This window comes from Pogonomyrmex barbatus, unplaced genomic scaffold (genome assembly GCF_055798465.1).
Source record: "Pogonomyrmex barbatus isolate J1 unplaced genomic scaffold, ASM5579846v1 scaffold15, whole genome shotgun sequence".
NCBI lineage: Eukaryota > Metazoa > Arthropoda > Insecta > Hymenoptera > Formicidae > Pogonomyrmex > Pogonomyrmex barbatus.
This window is the reverse complement of record NW_028297111.1, coordinates 4,379,321-4,407,162: the sequence shown is the minus strand read 5'-3', so window position 1 is coordinate 4,407,162 and position 27,842 is coordinate 4,379,321. Positions and strand designations below refer to the sequence as shown.

Genomic DNA, 27,842 nt, shown 5'->3' with positions numbered 1-27,842 from the left:
GCGGAGTGGCGATATCTATAGAGATAGCGAGAGATACAAAACTCACAGAATAGCGGTATAGTCGGTATCTGGCGGAATCGAGTGAAGGATCGAGATATAATCATCATAAGATCAAGATATCAAAAAGAAGTCATTTTAAGAAAAATCGTAATCTCATTCGACATACTTTTGATGATTTTGTAATAAATTCTTGATATGGCAACGATTATAAAGTGATTTGCGTGCGTGCGTGCGTAAGGAGAGGAAGAGGAAAGAGGCAATGATCTCATCACATGATATCAAATAAACAAAAGTCTGAAGCTAATGTTCAATATATTTCCTTGTAATGTTTTTCTAATTTACGCATTTTTAATTCATTATAACTATAAAAAAATTAATAGTAATACTTTGGAAAGTATTTCAGGTCTTTATGATCAAGATACAATGATCAAGTATATGTAAATATACAGTACAGAACGTATAATTTTTTTTTTTGAAAAGAAAGAATGATAAACATGTTTTATCACATTTTTAGCGAGAAAACTTTATCATGTCCATTCCTTCATCACACGTTCATAATCCTCCTCTTCAATAAATGGCTTGTCTATTGATCTGTAAAGAATAATCATTATCATTAAACCGATTTATTAAAGTCCAAAATCATTTATAAATTATATAATCTTATTATACTTATTTTTAAAAATACTCAGATTTCAATAGTAAATAATTTTTAAATTTTAGAATTTTGTAATTGAAATTTTTCAAACTATGAAATTGTTCAGTTGCATACTCTATCATAAGTTCTCCGCAATAGAGACACTCTGAAGCGACCAATTCATCAATGTCGACCTTGATCTGATCTCTCCTAGACAATGATACAGAAGTTGTTGAAGTTGTATCTTCGGAACGATTGGAGATAGCAGTAAGCTGTTGCTGAAGATCTGCTAGCTTTGTTCTTTGATCCATTGATAACATTGGTGTTAACGCTGCTACTAAACAATCACTGTGGAATTTATGACCACAAGGAAATACATAGAATGATCTCAGTAATAATTGTACCTCACATGTATTGCATGTATCCCTAGCATGTACAAAGGTGCATCTGAAAAATTCCATAATTAGTTAAAAAATAAAACTAATAATTTGTATGTTTGATATACTCAAATGATAAACAATTGCCGTTTTTTACAATATGTTATATTTAATTTAATATTACAACATAAATTTTAAATGATTGTATCCTATATTTTACCCTATTCTATATTTTAATTTTATATCCGATTTAGATGAAACAGATTATTATAACCTTAATTATATTACCTATTACCTTAATTATAACCTTAATTAATGTCATGCCTGGTAATGCTTACGTAAATTGTTATAATTTTGTCTTTCTCATAAATAATTATAGAATATCATTGAATTTTGAGATACTGAAATAAAAATGTTTTATTAGTACCTGGTTCTGAAGGCTTGAATATCTTTTCGTATTAATTCTGCTGCTTTTGTGGCTTCCTGCATTTCTTCCTTAAGATCTTGAATATGTTGATTATATTCCTATTATATTTAAGAGAAAGTTTGATAAAAATTATTTATAAATATTTATAAATAAAATTTATAAATTATTATTTTTAAATTTATTTATATATAAAATTTATCTTTTTTTGAACTGTTATTTTTATGAATATATAATTATAAAACCATTATTAAAAAAATTTCAAATTAAAAATATAAAATTGGTGTTTTTAGAACTAGAAGAAAAATTTAATATGGTATGTTTATAATCTCGGAGTTACAATTTCAGACTATACCTGCAAGGAACTGCAGATAGCTTCCTTAAAATGATCGATCGTGACGAAATCGGAGAAAAAAGGCAGAATATCTTCTATCCTAACTAAATCACAGTGTTGCAAAAATTCCATTGCTTGTTGTATGTCATCTTTTTCTCGTACCACATGTTCCGCTGCACACACACACACACACACACACACACACATATATATATATATATATATATATATATATACATATATGCACACACATATATGCATAAATGCGCACGCGCACGCACGCACGCAAAATAATAAAAATTTATATATTTAAAAATAATTTATAATAAATTATAATTACAAATTTCAAATAATCAATTTGTGACACATTTAAAAATTAATTTTTTAACTGAATTAAAATTTGATTCTTAATTTTAAAATGACTCAAAATTATCTACCTATCTTTAACCATAATTTCTTCCTTAGTTCATCATCATGATCAGATGGCATGGCGGCGATCTGTTTAGCGAGATCTACGTTAATTGTAAGCGCGAGATCTACAGCAGTGGTCCATAGACCAAGCAGAGCCGATAATTGTACGCAAGCTTCTGTCAAGCCTTCTTCTTGACACAATCGCAACGCGTAATGTACATCATAATGTACCATGCTGATATCTTGACCTGAAAATAATAAATCATAGTATATCGAATAATTAAGTTATAATAAATCAAATAAACTAATTAATGGAGCCAATTAATTTAAACGCTCTGTAAAAAAGAAGTTTACCTTGAGAGCTTATATATCGCATCACTTCATCTTGCTTGTAACATGCATACAAAGATAGAAGAAAATTATGGATTGCTTGCTCCTGTGAACCCTGCTTGTATACGCAAAATTCCAAGTATTTGATAATTTCTTTCGCCTGTAAAAAAATGAGAAATTATCAACAAAGTTTGAAATAGTATAAAATGTCTCAGTATTAATATTATTCTTTAATGTGAATTTTAATAATGAATTATTATTTTTTATTTAATTGTAACGCCTGAATCACCTTCCCTCCTCCCATAATTAGATTCTCCGCGATTCCATCGACAGATTCGCAAAGGATAATCGACGAGAAGAATTCACGTGAACGGCGCGTGTCTACCATAACAATCCGCACGTTGGGCCACCGCCGCTGATCTCGCTACCGACCGCGTCACCAAACGTGTTCACGGAATCCCCGAACTCATTCGACGATATTCGAAGATCTTTCGGCAGAATCATCCTCAGCAAAGTCAATCCCAAAATCCGAGTTCAGCCGATCTATTATCTGATTCTTCTCGATTTACGGCCGATTCGCGTATATTAACTGATTCCGACGGGTGATTTTCGTCTGTTCCCGGCGAGAGACAGCAACCAGTCCAGTGCTGATCTCGGTGAATACCTGTCCAGATACCAGTAAGCGATCCTAGGGCACTACCTAGAAAGCCAGAAGTTTCTGGCAGATTGCTTCCGTCTCCGAGGCATGCAAGCTTTCTCTCAAGTTAAGGTGCTTCTTAGCTTGGCCCCCGAAGCAGACCCTTGCGTGCAAAATCCGTCGCTGTTGGTGACAGAGCAGGGAGCTCCCTATCTCCAAGTCGCAGTAAAATCTAAATCCCGATTCCGGAAAAATCCGCCTCGAAAAGATTTCGACGCAACGTGATAGTGAGCCGATTGACAAACACCGCGTGCGACAAAATTCCCCCGCGCCGCGCGCCAACAATCGCGACGCGCCGAATTCTCGGAAAACCGCGAGTCAAGCTATTATACGATGCCCGGAATTCGCGAGTATTTTCGGCGAACGACAACCGAGATTCTGAGACTAAAAGCAAAATCACACATAACCGTGTACATATTATAAAGCGATCAAACTAACAAGATGATCCCGAAAATGTAAAATTCCAAATGGGGATGAGCCATAGTCTATTCGAAGAAGGGAGTTGGGTATAATAACACGGTAAAATGGTTTATGTGAATGGGCTTTGGTTTCTGAGAAAATTGCAAGTTGGGTACCCGATCAGCTGTGGAATAAGTAACTGGAACTGCGTACCAGTAAGCAGAAAAGTGGCAGTAGTTGAGCAGCCTTAGGTGCGCAGTACTTTTTTTCGTCCATCCGACGCGAGTTCGAATCCCTGCAGTGTTAAATTTTTTTTTAAGTAAACGTTATATTTTTTAATACAATTAATTTTTTTAATTTATTTTTTTTTAAGCTAAAATATTAATCGTTGCACAATTTTCGTTATGAATAATAATAAATAACAAGAGTTTAAAAAATTTGAATTATTTATTATAAAACTTTGTATATGTGTGACATTGCCGTACAATTATTTTTTTGTAAAAAAGTTGATATTGCCGTACAATTTTGTGGATAAAAATTAATGTAGAATCATTTAAAACACAAGTAGAACGTGCATCATGAACATTTTATAAATGAATTATTATTTTTACAAATACATTTCATGCTGTAAGTATCTGAAGGATAACTGATTTACATTATAGAAAATTTCGCATTCGGATGCTAGCTTTGACGCGTACCAAGCAAAAAACTAAAAATTAAAATTTAAAAATTAAAAATTAAAAATTAAAATTTGTTAAACTCTTGTTATTATTATTATTATTTATAATGAAAATTGTGCAACGATTAATATTTTAGCTTAAAAAAAATAAATAAAAAAAAAATTAATTGTATTAAAAAATATAACGTTTACTTTAAAAAAAAATTTAACATTGCGGAGATTCGAATTCGGACGAAAAAAAGTACCTCAGACTGCTCAGCTACGCCACTTTCCTGCTTACTGGTGCACGGTTCCAGTAGTTTATTCCACAGCTGATCGGGCGTCCAACTTTACTTGCGATTTTCTCGGAAACCAAAGCCCAGTCACATAAATCATTTTATCATGTTACTACACCCAACTCTCTACTTCGAATAGGCTCATCTCATTTGGAATTTTACAATCGGGATCATCTCCTTGTAAGATTGTGAAAGTCTAGTCAGTAGTTGTAAATAATTTCCTAGTTTAAGAATATACTTGTACATAGTTCACACAAAATCTTCTCTATTTTATTTCCCTACCGAAACTCTCTCTCTTCCTGGCAACCCGACTGACGCTATTTCACGAACCATGAGAGCGAACCGACTTAATTGTTTTATAGTAATTATTGTTATATCATATGATTTATTTAGTTTTATTATCTTGATATCATAATTATTAATGTGAAATGAAAGTAATAATTTGCTGTTTGTTCATCTTCCTTACGTGCTTTTCGTCACTATTACACGAGACCAAAGCTGGTAAGAGCTTCGCCGGTTTCAATAATGTTCCTTGAGAAATCAAGACAGTCACTGTAGGCCGCGGCAACTCCTGCAGCAGTATCCCAGCGAATTGGTAGAAGAGATCTTTATTGTTCTGACTCTTCAATACTCCAAGCGCTTCCAAGTAATCATTCTTGTATAAATGCTGGCGAATCACTTCTTCGTAGTTACAATGCATTATTGTAAGACATATCAGATTGTCTTTGTCACCGTGACTGGCCATCAAATCATATATCGTGGTACAATTTCTCTTAATACATTCCTATATGCAAAACTCTAGTTAGTTTAATTAATTTGACAAATTAATTTCATTCAATAATTAAAAAAAAGAATGTAAATATACAATTTATTATAAATTTATTATAAATATAGAATAATTCTTAATTACATATCAGAGAGTAAATCTAGAGCTTAAAATAAAAAAATATTACAAAAATCGTTTTAACTTTTGAATACAATTAAGACTCCTGTTGGTTTACTGCAGTCATTTTGAATTATGATGTCAGAAGTGAAAAAACACATGATGAAAAATTCTTACAAAATACAAAATACAAATAGAAGTAAAAAAAAAGAAATAGAAATGTTTTTTAATAAAACTATGTTTGTACTTAATAAAACAGACTAAAATTTTGTTTCAATCATCAATAAATAACTATATATCTAAAAAATGAATTGTACCTAATCAAGAAGAATCATAATTCAATTTTAAATATATGATTATTTACCAATTAACAAAATGAAAGAAGAGATTTTGATATATTTTAGATAGATTTTAGTCTATCAAGTAAAAACATTATGTTATCAAAAAACATTTCTATTTTCTTTTCCAAGAATTTTCATCATGTGTTTTCTCGCTTCTGATATCATAGTTCAAGATGACTGCAGTGAATCAGCGAGAAAATTTTTTAAATCGTTCGATCTATATTTATATGAATCTTTCTTGAATTCTCTAAATTCATATTCACTAATTATAAGTAAGAAATACTCTGTATCCTTTTTATTTGATTCATTTTAAAAAATAAAAATTACCAATAGACTTTAACGTTAAAAAACAATAGAAAAAAAGAGTATAAAAATCAAAATACAACGATCTTAGTATCAAATCGATTATAATAAAAAATCGATTATAATAAAAATCAATATAAATAAAACAATAAGATCGAAACATTTGTTGTATTTATATTAATTGTTTAATTTTTTATTTATTATAACCGATTTGACACTAAGATCATTGTATTTTAGCTTTTTCTTTGCTTCTTTTTTTATCTATTGATTCATCTTAATTTTCTTTAAATACCTCGACTTTGGGAATGGTGAGAAAGCTATCAAACTGCTTCTGCAATTCCATGTATTGTGAATCATGAAGGTAAGATGTGTTGCTACTGCGTATAGCTCCCATTTGATTCATAAATAATTCCGTCACCCAAATGATTATCATTGTTATCTGAGTCTTATCTTGTATTTTCAAACCATCAAGTTTCTTAAGATAAAGAATAAGATTCACTTAAACTAAATAAATTATTGCAATTTTAGAATTAAGGCTCCTGAATAGTCACCGCAGTTATATTGGAATTGTAACGTCATAGATGAGAAAGTTTATTGCAATTCATTTGCAAATAGAGATATTTGATTAAAATAATACTTGAGAGAGTTTTAAGACACTTGTGTAAATGGACGGCTGCTATCTTTTCCCTTCCTGAGTCAATAAATAGCCATAAAAAGCACATGAAGCCTGTTCAGACATACGATTCAACAACTGTTGAAAGAAGTGAAAAATATGCTTTTACGTATAAAGTAACTTCAAAAGTAACTTCAAAGGTAACTTTAGTTGCCGTCCATTTTTATGGATGTAATAAATGAAACAAATCATACCTGCGTGATTAAGCACATAAAAATTTATTGTCCGCACATCGCTTAATAAAGATAAACAAGGATAAGGATAAGATGAAGAAAAATGATTCTGAGCTTCTAATTTTTATCGCGACGGTATGTCGCTACTGTCAACGCGGAGTTCTTAGCTGAGTATTCAGAAGCCTTAACAAAAATTTCAGATGTTCAAAAATTTATAACTTATACTAATATAAAAATTGAAAATATATTAAAATAATTAAATCCCAGTATATATATACAAATAAAATAATAAATGTTTCTAGCATTACTTTTTTTATAATTATTGTAATACTCGCGTGAATGTTCGTTAAGTTTCTTGTACCATAATCGTTTGCCGTGAAACACAAAGCCGCCATTATATAGATAATTATTGAATTTACCTTGCGCAGAAATGTTTTCAGAGCTTCGATTTGCCATTCCTGCAAAAACTTCAATGAGATTTCCTCAAAAGACGAATGAGTATCAGCGTAAATTAGTGCGCTCTTTTCATATCTGCAAGAATTATATTCAAAATATCATAATAAAAAAGAAAGCCAAATAAAAATGAATGGAATTTGAAAAAAACAATATTTTATATGCATGAGAGTATGTATAAGCTTACTCTTTATTCTTAAAGAGCATTTCTGCTTGTTTTATAAGTACTTGATCGATGTGCGCCGGGTTATTTCCGCAATACCGTTTAGCCAAATCAAACTCATTTTTGTTGATATATATCTAAACAAAAAGTAGTAGTTATTGTCATTTTAAAGTTGTTATAGTGTTATTTTCTTTACCTGCCAAACATTTCTGTCTTCCTTTGTTACTTTGTATTTAAAAACGGCTCGCTCGCTATAAGCCCAAATCGACCTCGTTGCCGGATCCTTGGTGATGCCAATTAATTTACCAACTGCCTAAACATTATATATAAATCACTCTCACATATTTAATTAATATCTTAACAAAAAGATTTAACTTTATAACTCTATTAAATTCATTGTATTTATATTAATCATAATTGTTGCGTAAATTACCATTCATTTCTCTTATTTTTGATGTGTTATAATAGCAACTAATAATCATAATAATGGCTAAGAATTATACATACTGAGAAATATACATACGTCATTATAAACATCTTCGAATATCAATTCTTGATTTAGAAGCGATATGCCTTTTACGTGATCCGGATATAATAATAATGCATGGAATTCTGTCAGCACGAAGGAAAATGGCACTGAAGTGATTTTTGAAACATTACTGCCTATGAGACTTGTTTCTGGGCACGTCAACATCTGTTGATTGATTAACACATTATTCGTGTTCGGTTTTGCATCTACCTAAAACCAATCATCATACATTTTTTATTGAAGTCAAGAGCTATATAAATTCTAGAAAAGATCAACATTTCACTCAACATTTCTAAACTTCTTAATAATCATGCATAAAAAGACCAACGCATTAAATACTCACAAAATTCATGAATAAATTATCAAAATTTTTACTTCTATGAAAAAGCAAAAAAGTAAAAAAATAAAATGTAGAAAGAAACTGTGCGTGCGTGCGCGCGCGCGGGCGGGCGTGCGTGCGTGCGTGCGTGCGTGCGTGCGTGCGTGCGTGCGTGCGTGCGTGCGTGCGTGCGTGCGTGCGTGCGTGCGTGCGTGCGTGCGTGCGTGCGTGCGTGCGTGCGTGCGTGCGTGCGTGCGTGCGTGCGTGCGTGCGTGCGTGCGTGCGTGCGTGCGTGCGTGCGTGCGTGCGTGCGTGTGTGTGTGTGTGTGTGTGTGTGTGTGTGTGTGCGAGAGAGAGAGAGAGAGAGAGAGAGAAGCAGGTCTACACATTAATTAAAAAAAATTTGTTAAACAAAATACAAATATCATATATATGTAATACCTGGGCGTATAGAATACCAGCTTCTGTTAACCATCCGAATGATTTTGGCAAAACGCCCAAAGACGGATAATAAAATTGCATCCTTGAATATGGCAAAGAGTTTATTACTTCGCTAAAACTCTCTATAACATAACATTTATTTATTCATTCAAATATGTAGCTCTTTAATGTAATAGAATTTTTTTTTCAATTTTTTGAAATCGCAGAATGCTATAAATAATTTCTTTTTCTCTTTTTTATAAAAAAAAAACACGTGTTTCTGGCGAGTATCTTGGAAATAAATGTACAAATAAGATAAACTTATATTTGGATAATATTTAATTTTATAACGAAATATCTTTATATATACATTGATGTTTACAAAATCTTTACGAATTATTTAAGAATTTGAATGTTTCAAGAATGTTGAAGTATAGTATGCTAATTAAAAACATTAGCATTAAAAAAAAATATTTTTTTGTGTATTTGTTTACCTTGTGCATTCAGATATTTATAGAATACTTGTTGCAGAAGAGGTTTCTCTTCGGGATTGCCAATGGTACCAATATATTGATAGATACGCATAAGAGTGGTCACAATGATCATATATTTATCTGAATTAGGAATTTTATGAAATTCTATTCCAGTAATTGGAGGCTTGCTATTCTTTCCTATGTCAAACACCTAAAATCACATTTATAGCATAAAAATTTTTTGTTATCTCAAATAGAAAATTTAAATAATATATAAATGATGCTTAAAATAAATAATTAGAAAATGTTAGTCTTATCTTTTCAATTTTGATTATATAAGATTATTGCATAAATTCCACATTAATTTTTACTTTTGTTAAAAAATCACGCTCATTGCTTTTTTATAGCTAATGTAAAAGGGATAATACGATAAAAAATATTTTCTAATTACTTATTTAAATTTAAAATTATATTTATATAAGTATATGAATGTATTTGATACATAGACATTATCTGTGTGTTTACAAGAGATGATATACTTAAAACACTTAAAAATATCTTTGATGCATTAAAATATAGAAAAAAATTACATTAATGAAAGTTTAATTTAAAAAGAGAAATATCATAGTAGAAAAATAAGTTTTCTTAAAGTCATCGTTTTCAATTTCTTAATATTATTCTGATTTTTTAAACTGAGTTGAATTTTTTTTTCACTATGCATATAAATATGACAAAAAATAAATAATTTATAAGATATTATAATAAAACACGAATGATATTAAAAAATCAACAGTGACTGAAAAAAATTATCCTTTCATTATATTTCCTCCATCAAACTGAACAATTTTGCTATTATTTTTTCATATATACACAACAAAGATATTTAAGTGTTTTATTTTAAATACTTGGCTCTGTATAACTATATTTAAATCGAAATGTATATAATATAAATATAAAAAAAAAAGAATAAAAGAAATGCATAAACTCACCAATCCTCCTGCCTCTTTTGTACCATAAAGAGGCAGATAATTCGGAAGCTTTATCAAAAATGAATAGTGTAGTGGTGAAAGAGGATATTACAGACGGATAAATGAAATGATGACTCTATCAGTGTATAATATCTTAATACCTGACGCCAATATTGCTCCAAATTCATATTAAAAATCTTGTCGGTCTCCAATCCAATTTCTGTTTCAAAAATTAAACCCTTGGAAGTACCCAGCAGAATAGGACCGGAACAGGTTTCCGAAACGTTCGAGAAATTCCAGCCCACTGCGGTGATCTCATGGCCTTTGAACTTACTAGCCTGTCTGAGTTTTGTTGTTTTTCTGTGCAAGTAAAACAATTCCGGAGGTGGGTTGTCCCCATGTCTTGGCATCAAAATTATCAGCAGATGATGACCCAATGGATCCAGAAATAAACCAGACATTTTCATGCTCAGTGCATATTTAGATATGTCAATTTCTGCAAATAGAAACTTATTATTCCATTAATTAAGAATTTCAAATAATTTTGCGATATACGTGTCATCTAATTTATACTTCTCCTCTTTCTGCTTCTACTTTTATTATTAGGCTTTTAAGGGCCTATTCTACTTCACTCTAATTTATACTTGATACAAAAATACAATGCAACATAAAATTTATATTTATAGAATTTTTCTTAAAGTTTATGCAATTTATTAATACATATAATTTATCGATAAAAAAGTACTTTTCAAACCAAACATATTAACATATATAAACTAACAGCTTGCATTATTTTAATAATAAGTATAATATGTAATACATTTTGTTGCAAATATTGCTTAGCTTACATACGTACAGTTAATTCATTGATACAAAAATTGATATTTATATTAATATAAATAATAAATATTTATAAATCATGTTAATAATATTTATATTAATAATAATATATATTTAAAATTACATTATATTAATTAAAAATTATATTAATATTAATAATATAAAGATATTAAAATATAATGACCTACCTTCAGTCTTGTCAGGCTGTTTCATATCGATGCGTAACAGGATGTTGTTAGCCATAGCAATCACAATTATGTTACTGCTAACGACTAAGTGAAGAATCTTATCTGATGGTAGAAAATTGACTTTCTGTTTAGTGAATATTGGTCCATCATCTTGTAATTTCATTTGGATAAAACCAGCTGTGCTCTGAAAACAGTATTGTGATTGTAGTACTGTTTATATAATTTATTAATTATTCCGCGATAACAGACTTACAATATCTGGACGAATTGGTGGTGCTAGTACCTGCTTGGAACGTTGTGAAGCTTGCTCATACTGGTCAAACATTGATGTCATTTTAACTTAGTAAATCTGCGAATATTATAAAGTATATATACATACGCGCACGCACGCGCACATATATATAAAATATACTGTGTGTCTCATTTTACTTGTCCCAGATATCTCGAAAAATATGGAAAATATTAAAAAATAATTCAGACAAAAGTTGTATGATTTCGAGGGGGACATAAGACGGTGCCATTAATTTGACCGTGAATAATTATTTGCAGATCACATAGAAGTCACTTTTAAATTCTTAAATGGAACCGCCTAAATTTTATTGCGTATTCTTATAGCTTTATTCAACAGCTTTACAAAACAATATAGTTTATTTTCATTAAGTACTTTTTAAGTTTAAATATTAAAAGTTACAGTCTTTTAATATAAAATACAAAATTATCTTGTAAAATATTCAGTTTTCTAATCTTACCTTAATATTTTTATGCATTTAATTATACATTTATAAAATAATAAATTAATTGATGTAAAAAAAGTCAAGTTGCTTTGAAAAAAATATGCGGCACATATGTTATACATACATGTTTTTTTTTTTGCAAACAACTTGTGTTTTTTACATCAATTGATTCATCTCATTATTTTGTACATAAAAGTATTAAGGTGAAATTATCGAAAACGGAATATTTTACAGGACATTTTGTAGTTTATATCAAAATACCGTAACTTTCAATAATTCGAAAACTACTTAATGAAAATAAACTTCATTATAGAGCATTGGAAATCTTTTGAATAAAGATACAATACGCAATAAAATTTAAGGAGTTCCATTTAAGAAATTAAAAGTGACCTCTATGTGACTTTCAAACAATTTTTTCAAGATCATCAAATTAATGGCATCCTTTTATATTCCCCTCGAAACCATATATAACTTTTGTCTGATTTTCGTATTTTGTATATTTTTCGAGATATTTGCCTGGGGCAATTAAAATAAAACATACGAATATTCATATACACCCATACGTGCGCGCGTGCGTGCGTGCGTGCGTGTCGAAATAATAGTCACGTAATGAATGATTCTAAAAATTCATGTTGTGTTCAATAAATTGAAAATAAAAATAAAATCCATAGAGTAGTTCGATTTTTGACCGCTCAATGTTGGATTGTCAAAAAACGGTGGACATTTTGAAATGGAGTATTAATTGATTCTGAAAGTGCTAAGAATACTCATGTTGCTTTTGATGACCTTAGTAAACAGCTTAGATAAACAGATTAAATGTAAAGATGTTAATTTATTGTATCATAGTAATGAAAAATTAACATTTCTTTCCTGTTTTTGTCATAATTTAATAAAGCTATAATTAATTTATGTTTATATAACTTTTTTTATTTAGATTCACAGAATATACTGACAGTTTTGCCTAAATATATATATATATATATATAATTTAAACACATACATAGGCATATGGGCACATAAGAGGGTGGAAAGAGAGGAAGTGGAAGAGAGGACGGGAAAGAAAATGAGAGATAGAGGAAGAAAGGAGAGAAGAGGGAGGGGAAGGGAAGGAGAGGGAGGGAAGAGTTTCAAAGAGATCAATTGTTTGAAAGTGATAGAAAATTCAAAAACAAGAAATAAAGATGATATAAACATGAGGCTGAAGATAGCTTTGCAGTTTTTTCGAGTTATTCTCATTTTTATACTGAAATTTCAAATTGCTTTGCTTTCAAATTTTTTTTGTTAAAATTGAAGAAAGAGATGATCTTTATAAGTTTTAACATAATTAACATAATTAAAGTCAAAAGTAGCTTTAACATCTAAGATGCACAAGAAGGAGGCTACAGCTCATTTAACATGCTTGGTACAAATCAGAACTTTACAATTGCGTATCTTAAATAGTGTTAAAGCAATCAGAAATTTGTATTTGACTTTAATTATGTTATAAAATTCATAAAGCCCATCTCCTTTTTCATTTTGACAAACATATACATACATACAACTATTCAAAATACAAAATATTAGCAACAAAGGAAATGTTCTTGTTAAAAGCTTATATTATTTATTACTTATGATGCATACAAAATTTAGATTTATAAAAAATATATAAAATTCAGTAACAAATTAAAATAAAAAAATAGTGTAAAATAGACAAAACAAGTAACTTACTGAATCTATCTCGAGATAAATACAAATGAATAAAGAATCTTCTAAGCTTAAAAATTCTTTTGTCCTTTAAGTTAATCCAATCGATTATTTTGTGTTAATAAAGCTTTCAAGAAGTACAAATTAGACATACACATGATATTGAAGAAAACTACCAAATTTTTGTAACAAAGAATATCTTGATTACTGATGCATGAGATTTGTTTTCTGTTTCTGCACTGAACTGCATTAAAACTTTCTATTTTCCTGTCAAATTCAATGTATATATATATATATATATATATCTCATTTTAAGTACGAGTGTACACTAGTTCAGCTACAAAAAACAGACAGATAGTCAAGATTTAAATTCACAGAATATAATCAAGGCTTGAATTTCAAAATTTACTTGCTAATTTATACCGTTAAATCAATTGGTATACATCAAATTGCTATGAATTAAATCTCTCTGTTTCTCGCTGTGTGAATTAAATCTCTCTGACTAATCTCAGTTTCTGGCTGTGTTCCGATATTCACTGCCACTACTGAAAATCTATAATATACGTGACTTAAACTATATATTTTCAGTACTAGCAGTATATCGGAACGCAGCCTATATCTATCCATCAAAAGAGATTATAATATTATAAGAGTTGCATTTTTTTCAATAATTATTTAGAATATCGATCTTCACCTCTGATTTTGATAAAATTTGACTCAATCGATGGTTTCACTCAAAATAAAAAAAATCTGACAGAAAAACGCGACAATTTGCCTCGCGAATCAAGATATTAAGATATTAAAGTTGTGTGTGTGTGTGTGTGTGTGTGTGTGTGTGTGTGTGTGTGTGTGTGTGTGTGTGTGTGTGTGTGTGTGTGTGTGTGTGTGTGTGAGATTATCTCCGGATGGAGAAATAGTGTCTTCACTCCTCCACCGAGTTATAGCACAGGTCCATTGTTTATTATCATATTACTCTGCAATTACCCCTTTTAATCCTCTTTTTTTTCTTAATTTTTTGTGCACTTAAGCACCGTGCGAGGTCACTTTCCTCTTAATCAGAATTTTAAATTTCACAAGAAACTTTCAAAAATTGTGAATATGTGAGAGCGAGAGCCAGGTTTGCTATCCATCGATTATCGACTGCGTTAAGCACTGAGCTACACGTCATCCCCAGCGTTAAAGTTGATCATTTTCTTGGTTAGGAAATCTGTCAGCGACATATTGCAGCGAACTGAAACTGCATTCCGATATTTACTGCCAGCACTGAAAATCTATAATATACGTGATATAAACTATGTTTTCAGTACTGGCAGTAAATATTTGAACGTAGCCTGAGGGTGCTTACGGGAGCTTTCCAGCAAGCGACACAGTTGACACAGTGTAATACAGTGTCGCTATACGTGCTTTTTCCTGTTACAACACATCATAGACATTTATATTTATATACTAGACTGCTAACTTGCCTCAAATACATGACTTCGAAAAGCATGTACAAAAATACATGCGCATGCGTATGAAGTAAGGGGACACTCATGCGCACGAAAGTTCCATATATGCTATATATATTGACACACAAATTTTATATATATTTGAATAACAAATATGTAATGTTTTTTTATTCTTTTCGATAATTATAGCTTTTATTTCTTGAAGAAAAAAGTTTTTTAACAAAAAGTTACGCCTTTTAAGGTCTTTTAAGGTCTGTGTCCATGATGCTAGAACTCGATCCGAGAACTCGGATCGAGTTTTTGTTACTAATTTTTTCGACTCGAATAATTACAAATGGCAATATATTTCAATTTATGAAATTAACTGTAGTCAGGCATGCCAATATTAAAGTATTGAACTTGATAAGATTTGATTATGTATCGATTGCGTATATTTATATTATTTATGTAAATAAATATATTTTTTTTAATTTATTAAATTATTAATTTATATCCATTTTGTAAAAATGAGTTTAAAAGTAATTACTAATTATTTGTTCAAATTTTCAGATTTTTTTCATATAATGTGTAAATTTAAAAAATTGATAGCTATTGCTTTAATAGCCGAAGCTGTAGAAAATAAAGAAACAGAAGAATTAATTAAACATCGAATCGACGAATTGATCGATGTCGATCAATTTGGACTCGAAATGGATTCTTCGGAGAAATTTTTAATTACAAGGCATACTTAACCTTGCACAAGTAGAATTAAGAAGAGAAGATAATATATTTGAAAGATAATATGTTTTGAAAAGTTTTTTAGGATGTGAAGGAAGGAAGTTTTTTAGGAAATGATTTATTTGATCGTCTTGTGGAAATGATAACACCATACATATAACGTCAAAATATTAATATGAGGGAATGTATAAGTCCTAAAGAACGGTTATCACTCACTTTGAAATTTTTGGCTACGGGCGAAAATTGTAGAAGTCTAGAATATTCAACAAGAATCCCAAACTTGTATAATTTCTCGCATTATTCCTGAAACTTGCCGTGTTTTATATGAAATTCTTCGAAAACATTATTTATAGGTAGAATCTACATTAAGAAATATACAAATATATTTTAAAAAATATATAAAAATTATTAAAATATATTACATAGATTATTAATAATATTTAAGTAAAACTTTTGTAATTTAATATTTATATTCTTATTAATGTTTACACCAAGTACAACTGTGAAGTGGGAGAAGATAACAGATAATTATTTTCAGACATGGAATGTCCCAAATTGTATTGCTTCTATGGATGGAAAATGCTCAATTACATAATTTAGAAATAATAAATGCAAGACCTAGCAAAAACACTATCTCTATTCGTAATATTTTTAAGGAGTATTTTAATACCGTCATATTGAATGGCAGGAATATGTGATCTAGTTTAATCTATTTTAATCTATTTTATTTAGTTCATATTTTATTTAATTTTTAAAGAAACTTAATCATATATTTATTGTTTGTACCTTTGTATGTATAATACAATGTATGTTAATTTTTTAAACTAACAGTTAAGTATATCCTGTAATTGAAAATATCTCCGAAAAATTCATTTTCGAGTACAAATTGATTCATTTCGATGTTTAATTAATTTTTGGTTTCTTCATTTTCTACAATTTTGGTTATCAAAGCAATAGCAATCTTTTTTTTTTTAATTTCCCACACAGCACGGAATATTATCAGAATATTTCAAATATCTTTCATAAAATATTTCATTTGAAATATTTCTGTAAACTTCTAAAAATATTATATATAGGATATTCATAGGATTTCATTTGAAATATTCTAGAAACAATCTATTTGAAATATTACATTTGCAATATTTTCTTAATATTCTGGAAACGTTCCGCTTCATATTTTTCTGAAAGTTTCATATAAAGTAGCCTGACGACATTTTATTTGAAATATTTCAGAATGTCGTAAAGAAAATATTCTGAAGATATTCTATTTGAAATATTACATTAGCAATATTCTTTTAACATTCTGAAGACGTTTTGCTTCAAATCTTTGTGAACATTTCATATGAAATAGTCTGGCGACATTCTATTTGAAATATTTCAAAATGTCTCAAAAGAAATATTCTGGAAACATTCTATTTGATATACTACATTTGCAATATTTTTTAAATATTTTGGAAACGTTTTTCTTCAAATCTTTCTGAACATTTTATATGAAATAATCTGATAACATTCTATTTAAAATATTTTAAAATGTTGCAAATAGAATATTTTAATTTTATTTTAGTGACGTTTGATTTGCAATATTATGTTTGCAATATTCTCTTAACATTCTGGAAATGTTTCGCTTCAAATCCTTCTAACATTTTATATGGAATATTTTATATGGAATATTCTGGCGACATCTCGAAAATGCATACAATATTGAATCGATAGTGCTTTTTCCTTTGAAACTATAAAACTTTTGTTTGAACTATTTTTAAAAGTAGCCACTTCCTTCAATTTTAAATGAGTATACGGGTTGTTTGAAATAAACGAGTGTGGGTGGTTTGAAATATTCACCCGGTAAAAAATTTTTCATATAAAAATATATATTTTACAAACAATAGGAACTATATAATATGAACATATATGGACATATTTCAGATACAATTATTATGTATGTTTATATAATAATTATATATTTATATATGTTTATATATGTATTTATGTATATTTATATATATATATATATATATATATATATATATATATATATTAGGTATACAAAAAAGTTCTAAACCTTAGATTTCATACAACCGAAATAACAATTTAAATTTTATATATCTTCCCGCCCTTTTGCGGTTTTAAAATGTTGACATTTGGCCTTCTAAAATGCCATACGGTTTGGTGTTTGATGTATATAACCTCAAAAATCAGTAATGTTCACGATGACAATAACAAAAAGAGCATATTCGATTTTCCATCCACTTCGCGTTTCATCTGAAGAAAAATGCTGCTGAAGCCATTGCAATGATTTGTGCTGCATATGGAGAGAACGCTGTAAGTCATACTACATGTAAAAGATGGTATCAAAAATTTCGCCAAGGAGATTTCAGTCTTGAAGATGAACCGCGTGCTGAACGCCTTCAAAAGATTTAAACGGACGAATTGAAAGTACTGCTAGATATAAACTCTGCGCAAACTGAAAAGGAGCTTGCAGAACAGCTTGGCGTTACGCAGCAAACCATTTCCGTACGTTTACATACGATGGGAAAAGTTCAGAAGGAAGGCAGATGAGTTCCGCATGAATTGTCCGAAGACAATAAAAATCATCGGTGTAACATTGCACTCACTTTGCTTTCAAAGTTCCGGAAAAAAGATTTTCTGCACAAAATCATTACTGGCGATGAAAAGTGAATTCTTTATAATAACTCTAAACGTAGAAAATCATGGGTTGATCCTGGTCAACCTTCGACATCGATGCCGAAGCCCAATATCCACGCCAAGAAGGTTTTGCTTTGTATCTTGTGGGATTGGAAAGATGTGTTGTATTACGAGTTGTTACAACCGAGTGAAACAATCAGAGAGGCAGACCGCTACCAACAACAATTGACCAATTTGAGCGATGCATTAGAAGAAAAGAGGCCATTTACTGGCCAAGGACGTCGTAAAGTGATCTTGCTTCATGACAATGCTCGATCACATGTTGTGAAAGCGACTCAGGACCATATCTTTGCGTTAGGCTAGGAACTTCTCCCGCACGCGGCGTATAGCGCAGACATGGCGCCTTCCGATTACTACCTATTCCGGTCGCTGCAGCATCATTCGGCTGACATTTCGTGAGATTTGAAGAGATACGAAAATGCATTGATGACTTTATCGCTTCGAAGCCGGTGAGCTTCTATCATCAAGGAATTCGCAAGCTACCCGAAAGATGGTAAAAGGTCGTTGATGCAAACAAGGAATATTTCCCTGATTAATATTTTTTTGTTTGTTTTTGAATAAAGATTGAATTTTACAAAAAAAAGTTCAAAACTTTTTTGTACACCTAATATATATATAATATATAAGAGTGTCCCAAAACTCCCGCATTTGGAGTACACTACGTGATTCTTTATGCTAAAAGAAACAACTTTTTCCTTTAGCAAAATTGCGTGCGACGAATAGTTTTTACAGTGGATCAGATTAAAAGTGATGAATGAGCGCGCGTATGTGCGTAGCGGTCAAGACTGGCGCGCGTTCTTCAGGCCGGCGCGGTCTGATCCTTGACGACTTCACGTACTATATTTTAAAATATGATAAAAGTTAACAAAATAAGTATTGTTTTCATCCTTTAACGATTTAATAAAAAAAATTGTCTAATTTCGTAACATTATCTCGAAATAAAAATAAATGTAAATAATATGGTGTATGAACTGAGCATTCTGTTATTTTAATTACTGCACAATTGCATATAACAATAAAAAAAATATATTGAATTTAACGAATTATTTAGACACTATTATAAAAAAATCAATTTTTTGACTTTTCGTGATTACGTACTCACGTAATTAATAAGTATTCATTAAATTCCGTATTTTTTTATTGTCATATGCAATTGCACATATGACAATAAAAAAATAATTAAAATAATAGAATGCTCAGTTTATACATCATATAATTTACATTTATTTTTATTTCCAGATAATGCTACGAAATCAGACAACTTTTATTAAATCGCTACGTAAAGGATGAATATAAATACTTATTTTGTATTATATTTTAAACAATACAGTACATGAAGTCGTCAAAGATTAAGTCCTAGGCCGCGCCAGCCTAAGGCAGGAGTCGGCAAGTGAGCACTGCTCGCAAGCGCTCAATGCCCGCGGGCAACAGTCGAGCGCGCTGGGGCTAGCGTTAGGCAGCTAGACGCAATAAAGTGAGGAGAGGGAATAGCAGGAACGTCTGTTCGTTGAACGCTATTCAAGGAATAAAAAAATATTGTGTACAATTCAGACCCAGAAATAGCATAAATTAGTAACTATCTATATTTTAAATAAACCATTCTTACAATAATATTAAATAAGCAACTCATAACATTTAATTAATATTTGATTCATATTCAGTTTTCCGATATTATATACGATATATCAGGTATTATCGTTTTGGCATAACTTAAACGAATTATTGCATTTAAATGTGAATTTATTCGTGTAATCGCGATTTATTTAATTTCATAATAGAAAATAATTGTTCACATGAATATGTAAAACCGAACATACTCATTATTTTTGTAGCACGAGCATGTAGTCGAGGAAAACGTTCTTGAGATATATATGAATAAAATTGTACGATGTCAGTAATTGTATAAAATTTTTTTTAAGAGCAGTGTCACATTTTAAATATATTAATTCTAATTGTATATCTGCGGGAATAATATAATATTAATATCAACAGTAAAAGGTATCATAAAAATAAGTAAGTCTTCTTCTAAAACATGCATTTCCCTAAACCGACAATCGAATTCATTATGTAATTGAAGTGAATTTATATATTCTTCATATTACTTATCTTGAATGTGCATGGCAACAAATAATAAATTTGAAAAATGCAACAACTGTCGAGATTGAAATTGATTGATCCATAAATTTCATTAGGATTGATCTATAAGTTTCATTTTAAAAGATCTAATTTGATCAAACATAATGAATAATTAATTTATCTTTGTAAAGAATAATTTAATGTATTATATTTAAATGATTAGTGATATCCGCAAGAATGCGAGATTGGCAATCCAGGAAGGCTGTGATAGTTCAGGCACAGACTTATCTTTCATTTCTAAAAATATAATTATTTCTTCGCGTAAATGAAAGAACGCTGAAGAGTTTTACCTCGACTAAATCATCGTGTTTCGCAAAAATAGGAGATGTTGGTATAATCTGACTCTAAAGAAGATAAAAATTCGCAAAATTGATGATGATTCAATCCAGTAGTTCTAATAAAATTTAAAACTTTGATTACAATTTTCATTACTTCGTCATACTTTAAAGATTTTGTACATAATGCCTCTTGATGGATGATACAATGGATCGAATGTGTTTCTTGTTTTGATTGTGCTAGTTTAGACTTTAAACGTCCTACGAAGCCCATATTGTGTCCAATCATTGCTGCAGCACCATCAGTAACAACTGAAGTTAATTTATCCCAAGATAGATTTTTGTTTTCTATTGCTTCTTCAACGCTAAACAATATATCTTCTCCAATCGTAGTACCTTTCAGAGGTATTATATTTAAAAGTTTCTCAGTAATAGAGAGGTTGCTATACACATCACGAATAAAAATTGCCAATTGTGCAGTATCAACGATATCAGTACTCTCGTCGAGAGCTAATGAAAAAGCAATAAAATTGTTTGCTTTTAATACCAATTGTCGCTCAAGATTTTCAGCTAATTTTTCAATGCGACGTACTACAGTTCGAGAAGAGAGACTAATTGATTTAAATTTATTAATATCATTAGGATATATTGTTTCTGCGGCAATTTCTAAACATTGTTTGAGAAATGGACCAATGCTAAATGAACGTGATTCACGTGCAATAAGATGAGCAATTTTGTAATTGGCATACAATGCAGGTTTACTTAATTCCGATTCTTCTTCCTGCATTAGAATAATATCTTTATTAAATGTAATGTACCTGATAAAAAAATTTTTTATGTAAAAACATATATATATTTATATATATTTATACATATTTATATGCATATATGTTCTTATACGAAAAATTTTTTACCGGGTATAATTAAATATAATGAATTAAATTAAAACTGACTATAGTAAAAAACGTATATTTTATATTATAATAATATGTATATTATGAAAATTACTTTATTGTTGGAAACAGCTGATTTTAAATCGTGCAAAAGTTGAATTCGCTTCGGTCCTTCTATCTTGTCATAAGTGGCTCCATGTTTTGTGTTATAATGTCTTCCGACATTATATTTCTTTGAATTCGTAATGGTTCCATAGATCAAACATTGCGTTTGATTATCATGCTTCATTATGAACCACTTCTCTTCCCATGAAGAACTGTCCGAACTTGAACTTAAGGTTTTCCTTTGATTATCCATTACAAACGTTAAATTATAAGATTGCAAATGTGTCTGACTGTTCTAGACAAGAGACAATTTGATTATTTGCTTATTGTTATTGTTTTTCTTTTATTTTGAGCGTTTAGCAGATTAATATTAGCAGATATTTATTTTAAAATTGTTGGAAGTTTTCTTCGCAGAAAAAGGACTATTCTTCTGGATTTAAAAATATAATTTTAAAACGCTAAATTAAACGTGATATATATATAATAAAATTTTTTTATAACAGTTTAGCTTTAAATCGTTTAAAGATGAAATATGCAAAAATATATTGTAATATATTATATATTGTAAGAATTAGACGACAACGTAAGCGGTCATGAAAGAGATTCGGAATATAAACAGCTAACAGAGAGGAGCCGTCGTGCAGACTAAGTGTCGGATTGGTAGACGAGGGATCCCGAGTTCAAATCCAGTCGGTCTCCGTTAATTTTTTCCGAATCTAATAGATATCTTTCAATCTCAGAAGTGGGATTCAGCCTATGTTACCTCAGAGAAGATTCAGCCTATGTTACCTGACAAGTCGATCGTTCAGGAGTGAACGGAAAAAGTCGGGGGTAGTACTCCAAAGTCGTGTCGGTCGTTCAAGAAAAACGAACGGGAAAAAAGTCGCGGAGTAGTTACTCCAAAGGAGTCGTGTCGGTCGTTCAAGAAAGTGATCGAAAGTCGGGAGCAGAAGCTCCAAGTTTGGGATAAAAATCCGATAGAGGAAGACTCGGTACATTCGGGACGAATGTAATACCAGAATGGCCGAACTGTAAGAATTAGACGACCGTAAGCGGTCATGAAAGAGATTCGGAATATAAACAGCTAACAGAGAGGAGCCGTCGTGGTCGTGCAGACTAAGTGTCGGATTGGTAGACGAGGGATCCCGAGTTCAAATCCAGTCGGTCTCCGTTAATTTTTTCCGAATCTAATAGATATCTTTCAATCTAGGACTTAAAATGCATAAATTCTTATGAATTCAACTTATATTTAGTTAATTTTTTTATTAGTCAAATAAAGAAATATACTCTAACATGTTTTGATTGTCCTAATAATAATAATAAGCATTCATTATAGGAAAATTTTAATTAAAATGCTTATCTCTATTTTTAAATATTGTAAGTTGTTAAAATTTGTGCTAAATTAAAAATTATATAATTAATATTTAAATATGTTTAACGAAAATTTAAATATAACAAAGAAAATAAAACAATAATATAAACAATAACAATGTATTAAAATATAAACTTACAATACAATCATAAAATTATGAATATATAATATGTTGTTACAAAGATTCAAATACTAATAGTTTAAGACTACACTATCGTTCATATACACACGCAACGCTATTTTTGTAAGTGTGAAATGCGAAACTTTATCCAAGGTATTAAAAATATTAGATACGCTCCTGAGATGTGCACACAGCCGAGCGCTCGCGGGCGCTCGTGGGCGCCCCTGCTCAATTTCAGCGTTTTGCCGATCCCTGGCCTAAGGAACGCGCGCCGACCGCTACGCACATACGCGCGCTTATTCGTCACTTTTAATTTGATTTATTGTAAAAACTATTCGTTGCACGCAATTTTACTAAAAGAAAAAGTTGTTTCTTTTAGCATAAAAAATCAGGTAGTGTACTCCAAATGTGGGAGTTTTGAGATATCCTGTATATATATATATATATATATACACTACGTGATTTTTTATATTATAATTTATATATTATATATATATATATATATAATATATATAATATATATTATTATGTATATGTATCATGTATCATGTATCATGTTTCATTATGTGTATGTATTATATATATGTTTATTATTATACATGTAATTAAATTACAATATCTACATTTTATTTCTAAACATCTTAATTAAAAAATAGTAATTTTCATATTTTTCTCTTTAGAACTAAGTTATGGTTGAAATTTTGTAATAGATCCATAAATACATCTTTAGAATAATAAAAATTACAGAATTTGCAATGAACATTTCATCATGCCATCAATGTTCTTAAACAGTTTAAGAAATAGATATTCAATCGCATGCAATTCCAATACTAAATTTTTCAGTAAATGTAGAATTAGAAGGTAAAAATTATCTTTAGCTTTATTTAATTCTATGCATTAATGTAATAAATTTTTATAATATTTTTATCTATTTGATAGTACATATGTAAACTTTTATGTTGTAATATATATTATATCTTATATTATATGCATGTAAAATATAAAATATATGTAATTTACTTCTGAAATGTTTTATTATTTTTATTGTTATATTTTATAAATAGTAAAATATAATAAAGAATGAATTACTGAGTTATTTATTATTTTATTATAGTATATATTTAATTTTAAGACATTAATATTTTACTTTTAATATTTTTAATTTTACGATGTTATCTTTTGAAATTGGTGCTTTTTCCAATCAAGACTATGGTGATAAGTCATGTTTCGCAAACCTCAACATCAAAGATGCCGACGCTTACTATCATAAGGCTACGTTCGGAAACGTCACCCTGAGAGTGCAACCGGGTGAATAGTGATGGGGGCAGGATACTCCCTGGATGCGAATAGTTTCCAAACGATAAATAGATAAAAAATGGCGATCGAACAGCGATCCCGGGCAAATATTATTGTAGCCTGTGCCGTGAATGCTGGACAGGAATTAATGAGAATAATTTTGGATAGCTTACATCCAGAACTTTGTGATGACGAGGTGGAATTGAAGAGACTATTTCGTTGAAGCTCAGATAAGATTTGATAATCGAAGATGCTGCAAGATTAGAGCGATATATCAATGAAATTATACTAAGATTTAATGATGAAGTGTTTCGTCAACATTTTCGTATGACCAGAAAAACTTATGAAAATCTTGAGCGACAATTAGCTCCGGCATTGACACGAATAGAAAAGGAAGGAAGACCAATGATTCCAGTTAGAAATCAGCTCTTGTCAGTCATTTGGCTTCTGACAATTCCAGATTCTTTTTGGTAATAAATATTTCTATAAATATCTAAACATTAGATTTTATTTTGGTAATAATTTGCGCAATAATTAAATTAGTGTTATATCTATTGCAGATTGTTTCAACATGGGAAAATCTATTTTACATGATTCTTTTCGTAGAATAGTGTATGCTTTGAATAACATAGCAGATAATGTTATTGTGTAGCTACAAAGAAATAAATTACATTCTGTGAAGAATAGATTTAGTGGAATTGGTGTCCAGATGTCATAGGAGCTATTGATGGTTCGCACATACCTATCCTTGCTCCACATGTAAAACTATTTTATTTTTATACTGTTTTAATTATTTTTTTGTTGTTTTATAATAATTTATCTTATTTTTATGTTTTTATCTATCTAGCTTCATGCTGAATCATATAGAACTAGGAAATGCGAATATATGCTTACTTTACAAGCTATTTGCGATGCAGATCTCGTGTTCACAGATTGCTTTGTGGGATTCGCAGGTTCTGTGAATGATTCCAGAATATTTAAAAATTCGGATTTGTGGATGTCTATACAAGAGAATCGTACAAAGTTCTTTCCAGAAAATGAATAATTATTGCTGATAAAGCTTATCCAGTATTATCTTGATGATTCCATCCTATATAAACAAAAGAAATTTGACACAAGTTAGTTTACTTTATTATTTTTTTTTTTATTTTGTCTTTCATATCTATATTAATTGAATTATTATTTTCTTATATTTTTTATATACAGGTTCAAATCAACTTTAATAAGGAATCATCAAGAATAAGACAAATAAAGCATAGAGAAAGCATTTTCTTTGTTAAAGAGAAGATTTCGAAGATTTAAATATCTGATATATGAGTGTGGTGTATGAGATTTGATTCCTTATGTAATATTAACTTGTTGTATGCTACATAATTTCTGTCTTAAGAAATATAATGATAGAGTAAAGGATTTTATTGAAGTGGGGAGGCAGTATAATGAAATAAATGATAAAGGAAATCATGACCAGACCAAACTAATGGACTTGAGGAAGAAATTTATAATGACGCTCAGGGTCCAGCAAAACACAATTATTTAGCAGTATTAATAGCTTGAATTATAATATTTAGATATAGTTTAATAGTATCTATGAATTATATTCTATTCTATTATAAAAAAGAAACAAATTCATATAATTAAAATGACTACAGTTGCGAATTCTTTGATATATAATACGAGACTGATGTAAAGATTATCAATGCTGATGTAAATATTTATGTATGTATATACATAAATATTTATTAAAATTTTTTTCTGAAATCAGACGAAAGGTCGCCAATTTATTAAATTTTCATTGAAATTTTTTTACATCAAAAACAACACGGCCTTAATAAACAGAGGACACGAATCTTTTGCCTGATAATTATCTGTCTGTCCTTAACTAGTTATCCGTCTCCACACATTTTTTCTTTTTCCCCTTCTCCTATTCCTTTTCTTGTCTCCTTTCTTCAATCCTGTATCAGTTTGTTTTACATATCTTTCTGACAACAGTAATGATTACTATTTGATACTACTCGACTTTTCGCTCATGGATATTTATTCACTCATTTTTATGGACATAATGATTTATAATTTTACAATTCAACATAATAATTTTTATTTTTTATTTATTTATTTCTTATTTAATTTAATTTTTTTATTTATTTCTTTAATATTTATTTCTTATTTATTTTTATTCTTTTATTTTCCAACTTCCGACTTTTTAGTTTTTGACTATTTGTGATTTTCTTTTTATTTGACTAATTTTAATACGTTTTGACGGTTTGTATGATTTAGCACTTTAATTGGTTTTTATATAATTTAGACACAACTAGAATATCTTTGGGCATTTGTCTAACTTGACCTGACCTCATGTTTCTATCTGTTCATGTTGGGAGCAAGTGACTGGAGACTTTTTTATTTGTCTTTTTGATTCTGTGTAAGTCCAATAGCAATATCTCATTTTGATGTAATACAAATTTGTTTTAAGATTTATATATTCTATGTTTTCTCTCAGATATTACTGAAGATAACTTAATACAGATCGAAATGTTTAATGTTGTTACTTCAATAAGCAAACATTTTTCAAGTAAGAAGATTCGGCTTGGCTTATATGCCTCTTATTTTTTTCATTTGTATTAAATTATGTTTTATTTTGCTATTATATCATAATTTCATATATAAATTAGTAATAATAGGCAACTTAAAATTGCATTATAAAAATGAAATATACGTAAAATTGTAAAAGAGTAGTGCAAAAATCTAAAATCTACGTCATATTGATATGATATCAATGTTCCATCAACATAGATTTAACATTGAAACAATTTTGTGTCAATGTCCATCAGACGTAGACATTACAAGTATAAATCAACATTCGCGGACATTTTTACATTGCAACGTTTATGCAATATTGATTCAGTGTTGATCAACATTGATTCAACATCAGCATAGTTGTAACTTAACGTTTCTAAAACGTTGATTCAATGTTAATGTGCTATATGGATAATATATTAATTTTTATATATTAATTCTTATAATTTATCGATGAGCTATCATTTCTTTATATATAGCAACTGCTCAATCAGATGCTGCT

At 29.6% G+C, this 27,842-nt stretch overlaps 2 protein-coding genes and 1 long non-coding RNA gene across 11 annotated transcripts; 1 reads left to right on the top strand and 2 right to left on the bottom strand.

The window, feature by feature from the left end:
- Positions 1–295: 295 nt before the first annotated feature.
- Positions 296–15,189, bottom strand: dor (vacuolar protein sorting-associated protein 18 dor). 7 transcript variants are annotated; one of them, XM_089073775.1, is made up of 20 exons: positions 15,049–15,189; positions 14,688–14,974; positions 11,540–11,635; positions 11,287–11,470; positions 10,420–10,754; positions 10,280–10,327; positions 9,312–9,501; positions 8,839–8,960; positions 8,073–8,288; positions 7,746–7,862; positions 7,574–7,686; positions 7,353–7,464; positions 6,380–6,562; positions 5,027–5,344; positions 2,535–2,670; positions 2,207–2,428; positions 1,791–1,942; positions 1,439–1,536; positions 770–1,081; positions 296–591 (listed from the first exon to the last, which is right to left on the bottom strand). In XM_089073775.1, exons 3-20 carry the CDS (start codon positions 11,618–11,620, stop codon positions 528–530), a joined length of 3,003 nt encoding a protein of 1,000 aa, XP_088929901.1. In that variant the 5' UTR covers positions 11,621–11,635; positions 14,688–14,974; positions 15,049–15,189; the 3' UTR covers positions 296–527. The 7 variants fall into 7 exon arrangements, with proteins under 7 accessions (XP_088929901.1, XP_088929903.1, XP_088929902.1 ...); XM_089073777.1 differs by having other exon boundaries at positions 1,791–1,873; XM_089073780.1 differs by lacking the exon at positions 296–591 and having other exon boundaries at positions 812–971; positions 1,039–1,081.
- Positions 15,190–15,358: 169 nt separating this feature from the next.
- On the top strand, positions 15,359–19,759 carry LOC105424295 (uncharacterized). Of its 2 annotated transcripts, XR_967516.2 has the most exons (3): positions 15,359–15,598; positions 15,701–16,221; positions 16,407–19,759. It is a non-coding gene; the product is annotated as an uncharacterized LOC105424295 (long non-coding RNA). The 2 variants fall into 2 exon arrangements; XR_016138585.1 differs by having other exon boundaries at positions 15,359–16,221.
- A 374-nt stretch (positions 19,760–20,133) lies between these two features.
- Positions 20,134–25,803, bottom strand: LOC105423852 (general transcription factor II-I repeat domain-containing protein 2A-like). Of its 2 annotated transcripts, none has more exons than XM_089073786.1 (3): positions 25,664–25,803; positions 21,991–22,270; positions 20,134–21,763 (listed from the first exon to the last, which is right to left on the bottom strand). In XM_089073786.1, exons 2-3 carry the CDS (start codon positions 22,231–22,233, stop codon positions 21,008–21,010), a joined length of 999 nt encoding a protein of 332 aa, XP_088929912.1. In that variant the 5' UTR covers positions 22,234–22,270; positions 25,664–25,803; the 3' UTR covers positions 20,134–21,007. The 2 variants fall into 2 exon arrangements, with proteins under 2 accessions (XP_088929912.1, XP_088929911.1); XM_089073785.1 differs by having other exon boundaries at positions 21,991–22,275; positions 25,664–25,799.
- Positions 25,804–27,842: the final 2,039 nt, after the last annotated feature.

Bases quoted from the DNA above. Each gene is read 5' to 3' on its own strand.
- dor (XM_089073775.1), bottom strand. From the start codon at position 11,620: ATGACATCAATGTTTGACCAGTATGAGCAAGCTTCACAACGTTCCAAG. The intron at 11,471-11,539 runs GTAAGTCTGTTA...TACTGTTTTCAG, and splicing joins CACCAATTCGTCCAGATATT to AGCACAGCTGGTTTTATCCA. The intron at 592-769 runs GTATGCAACTGA...TATTCTTTACAG, and splicing joins TGCGGAGAACTTATGATAGA to ATCAATAGACAAGCCATTTA.
- LOC105423852 (XM_089073786.1), bottom strand. From the start codon at position 22,233: ATGGATAATCAAAGGAAAACCTTAAGTTCAAGTTCGGACAGTTCTTCA. The intron at 21,764-21,990 runs GTAATTTTCATA...ATTCTAATGCAG, and splicing joins CAGCTGTTTCCAACAATAAA to GAAGAAGAATCGGAATTAAG.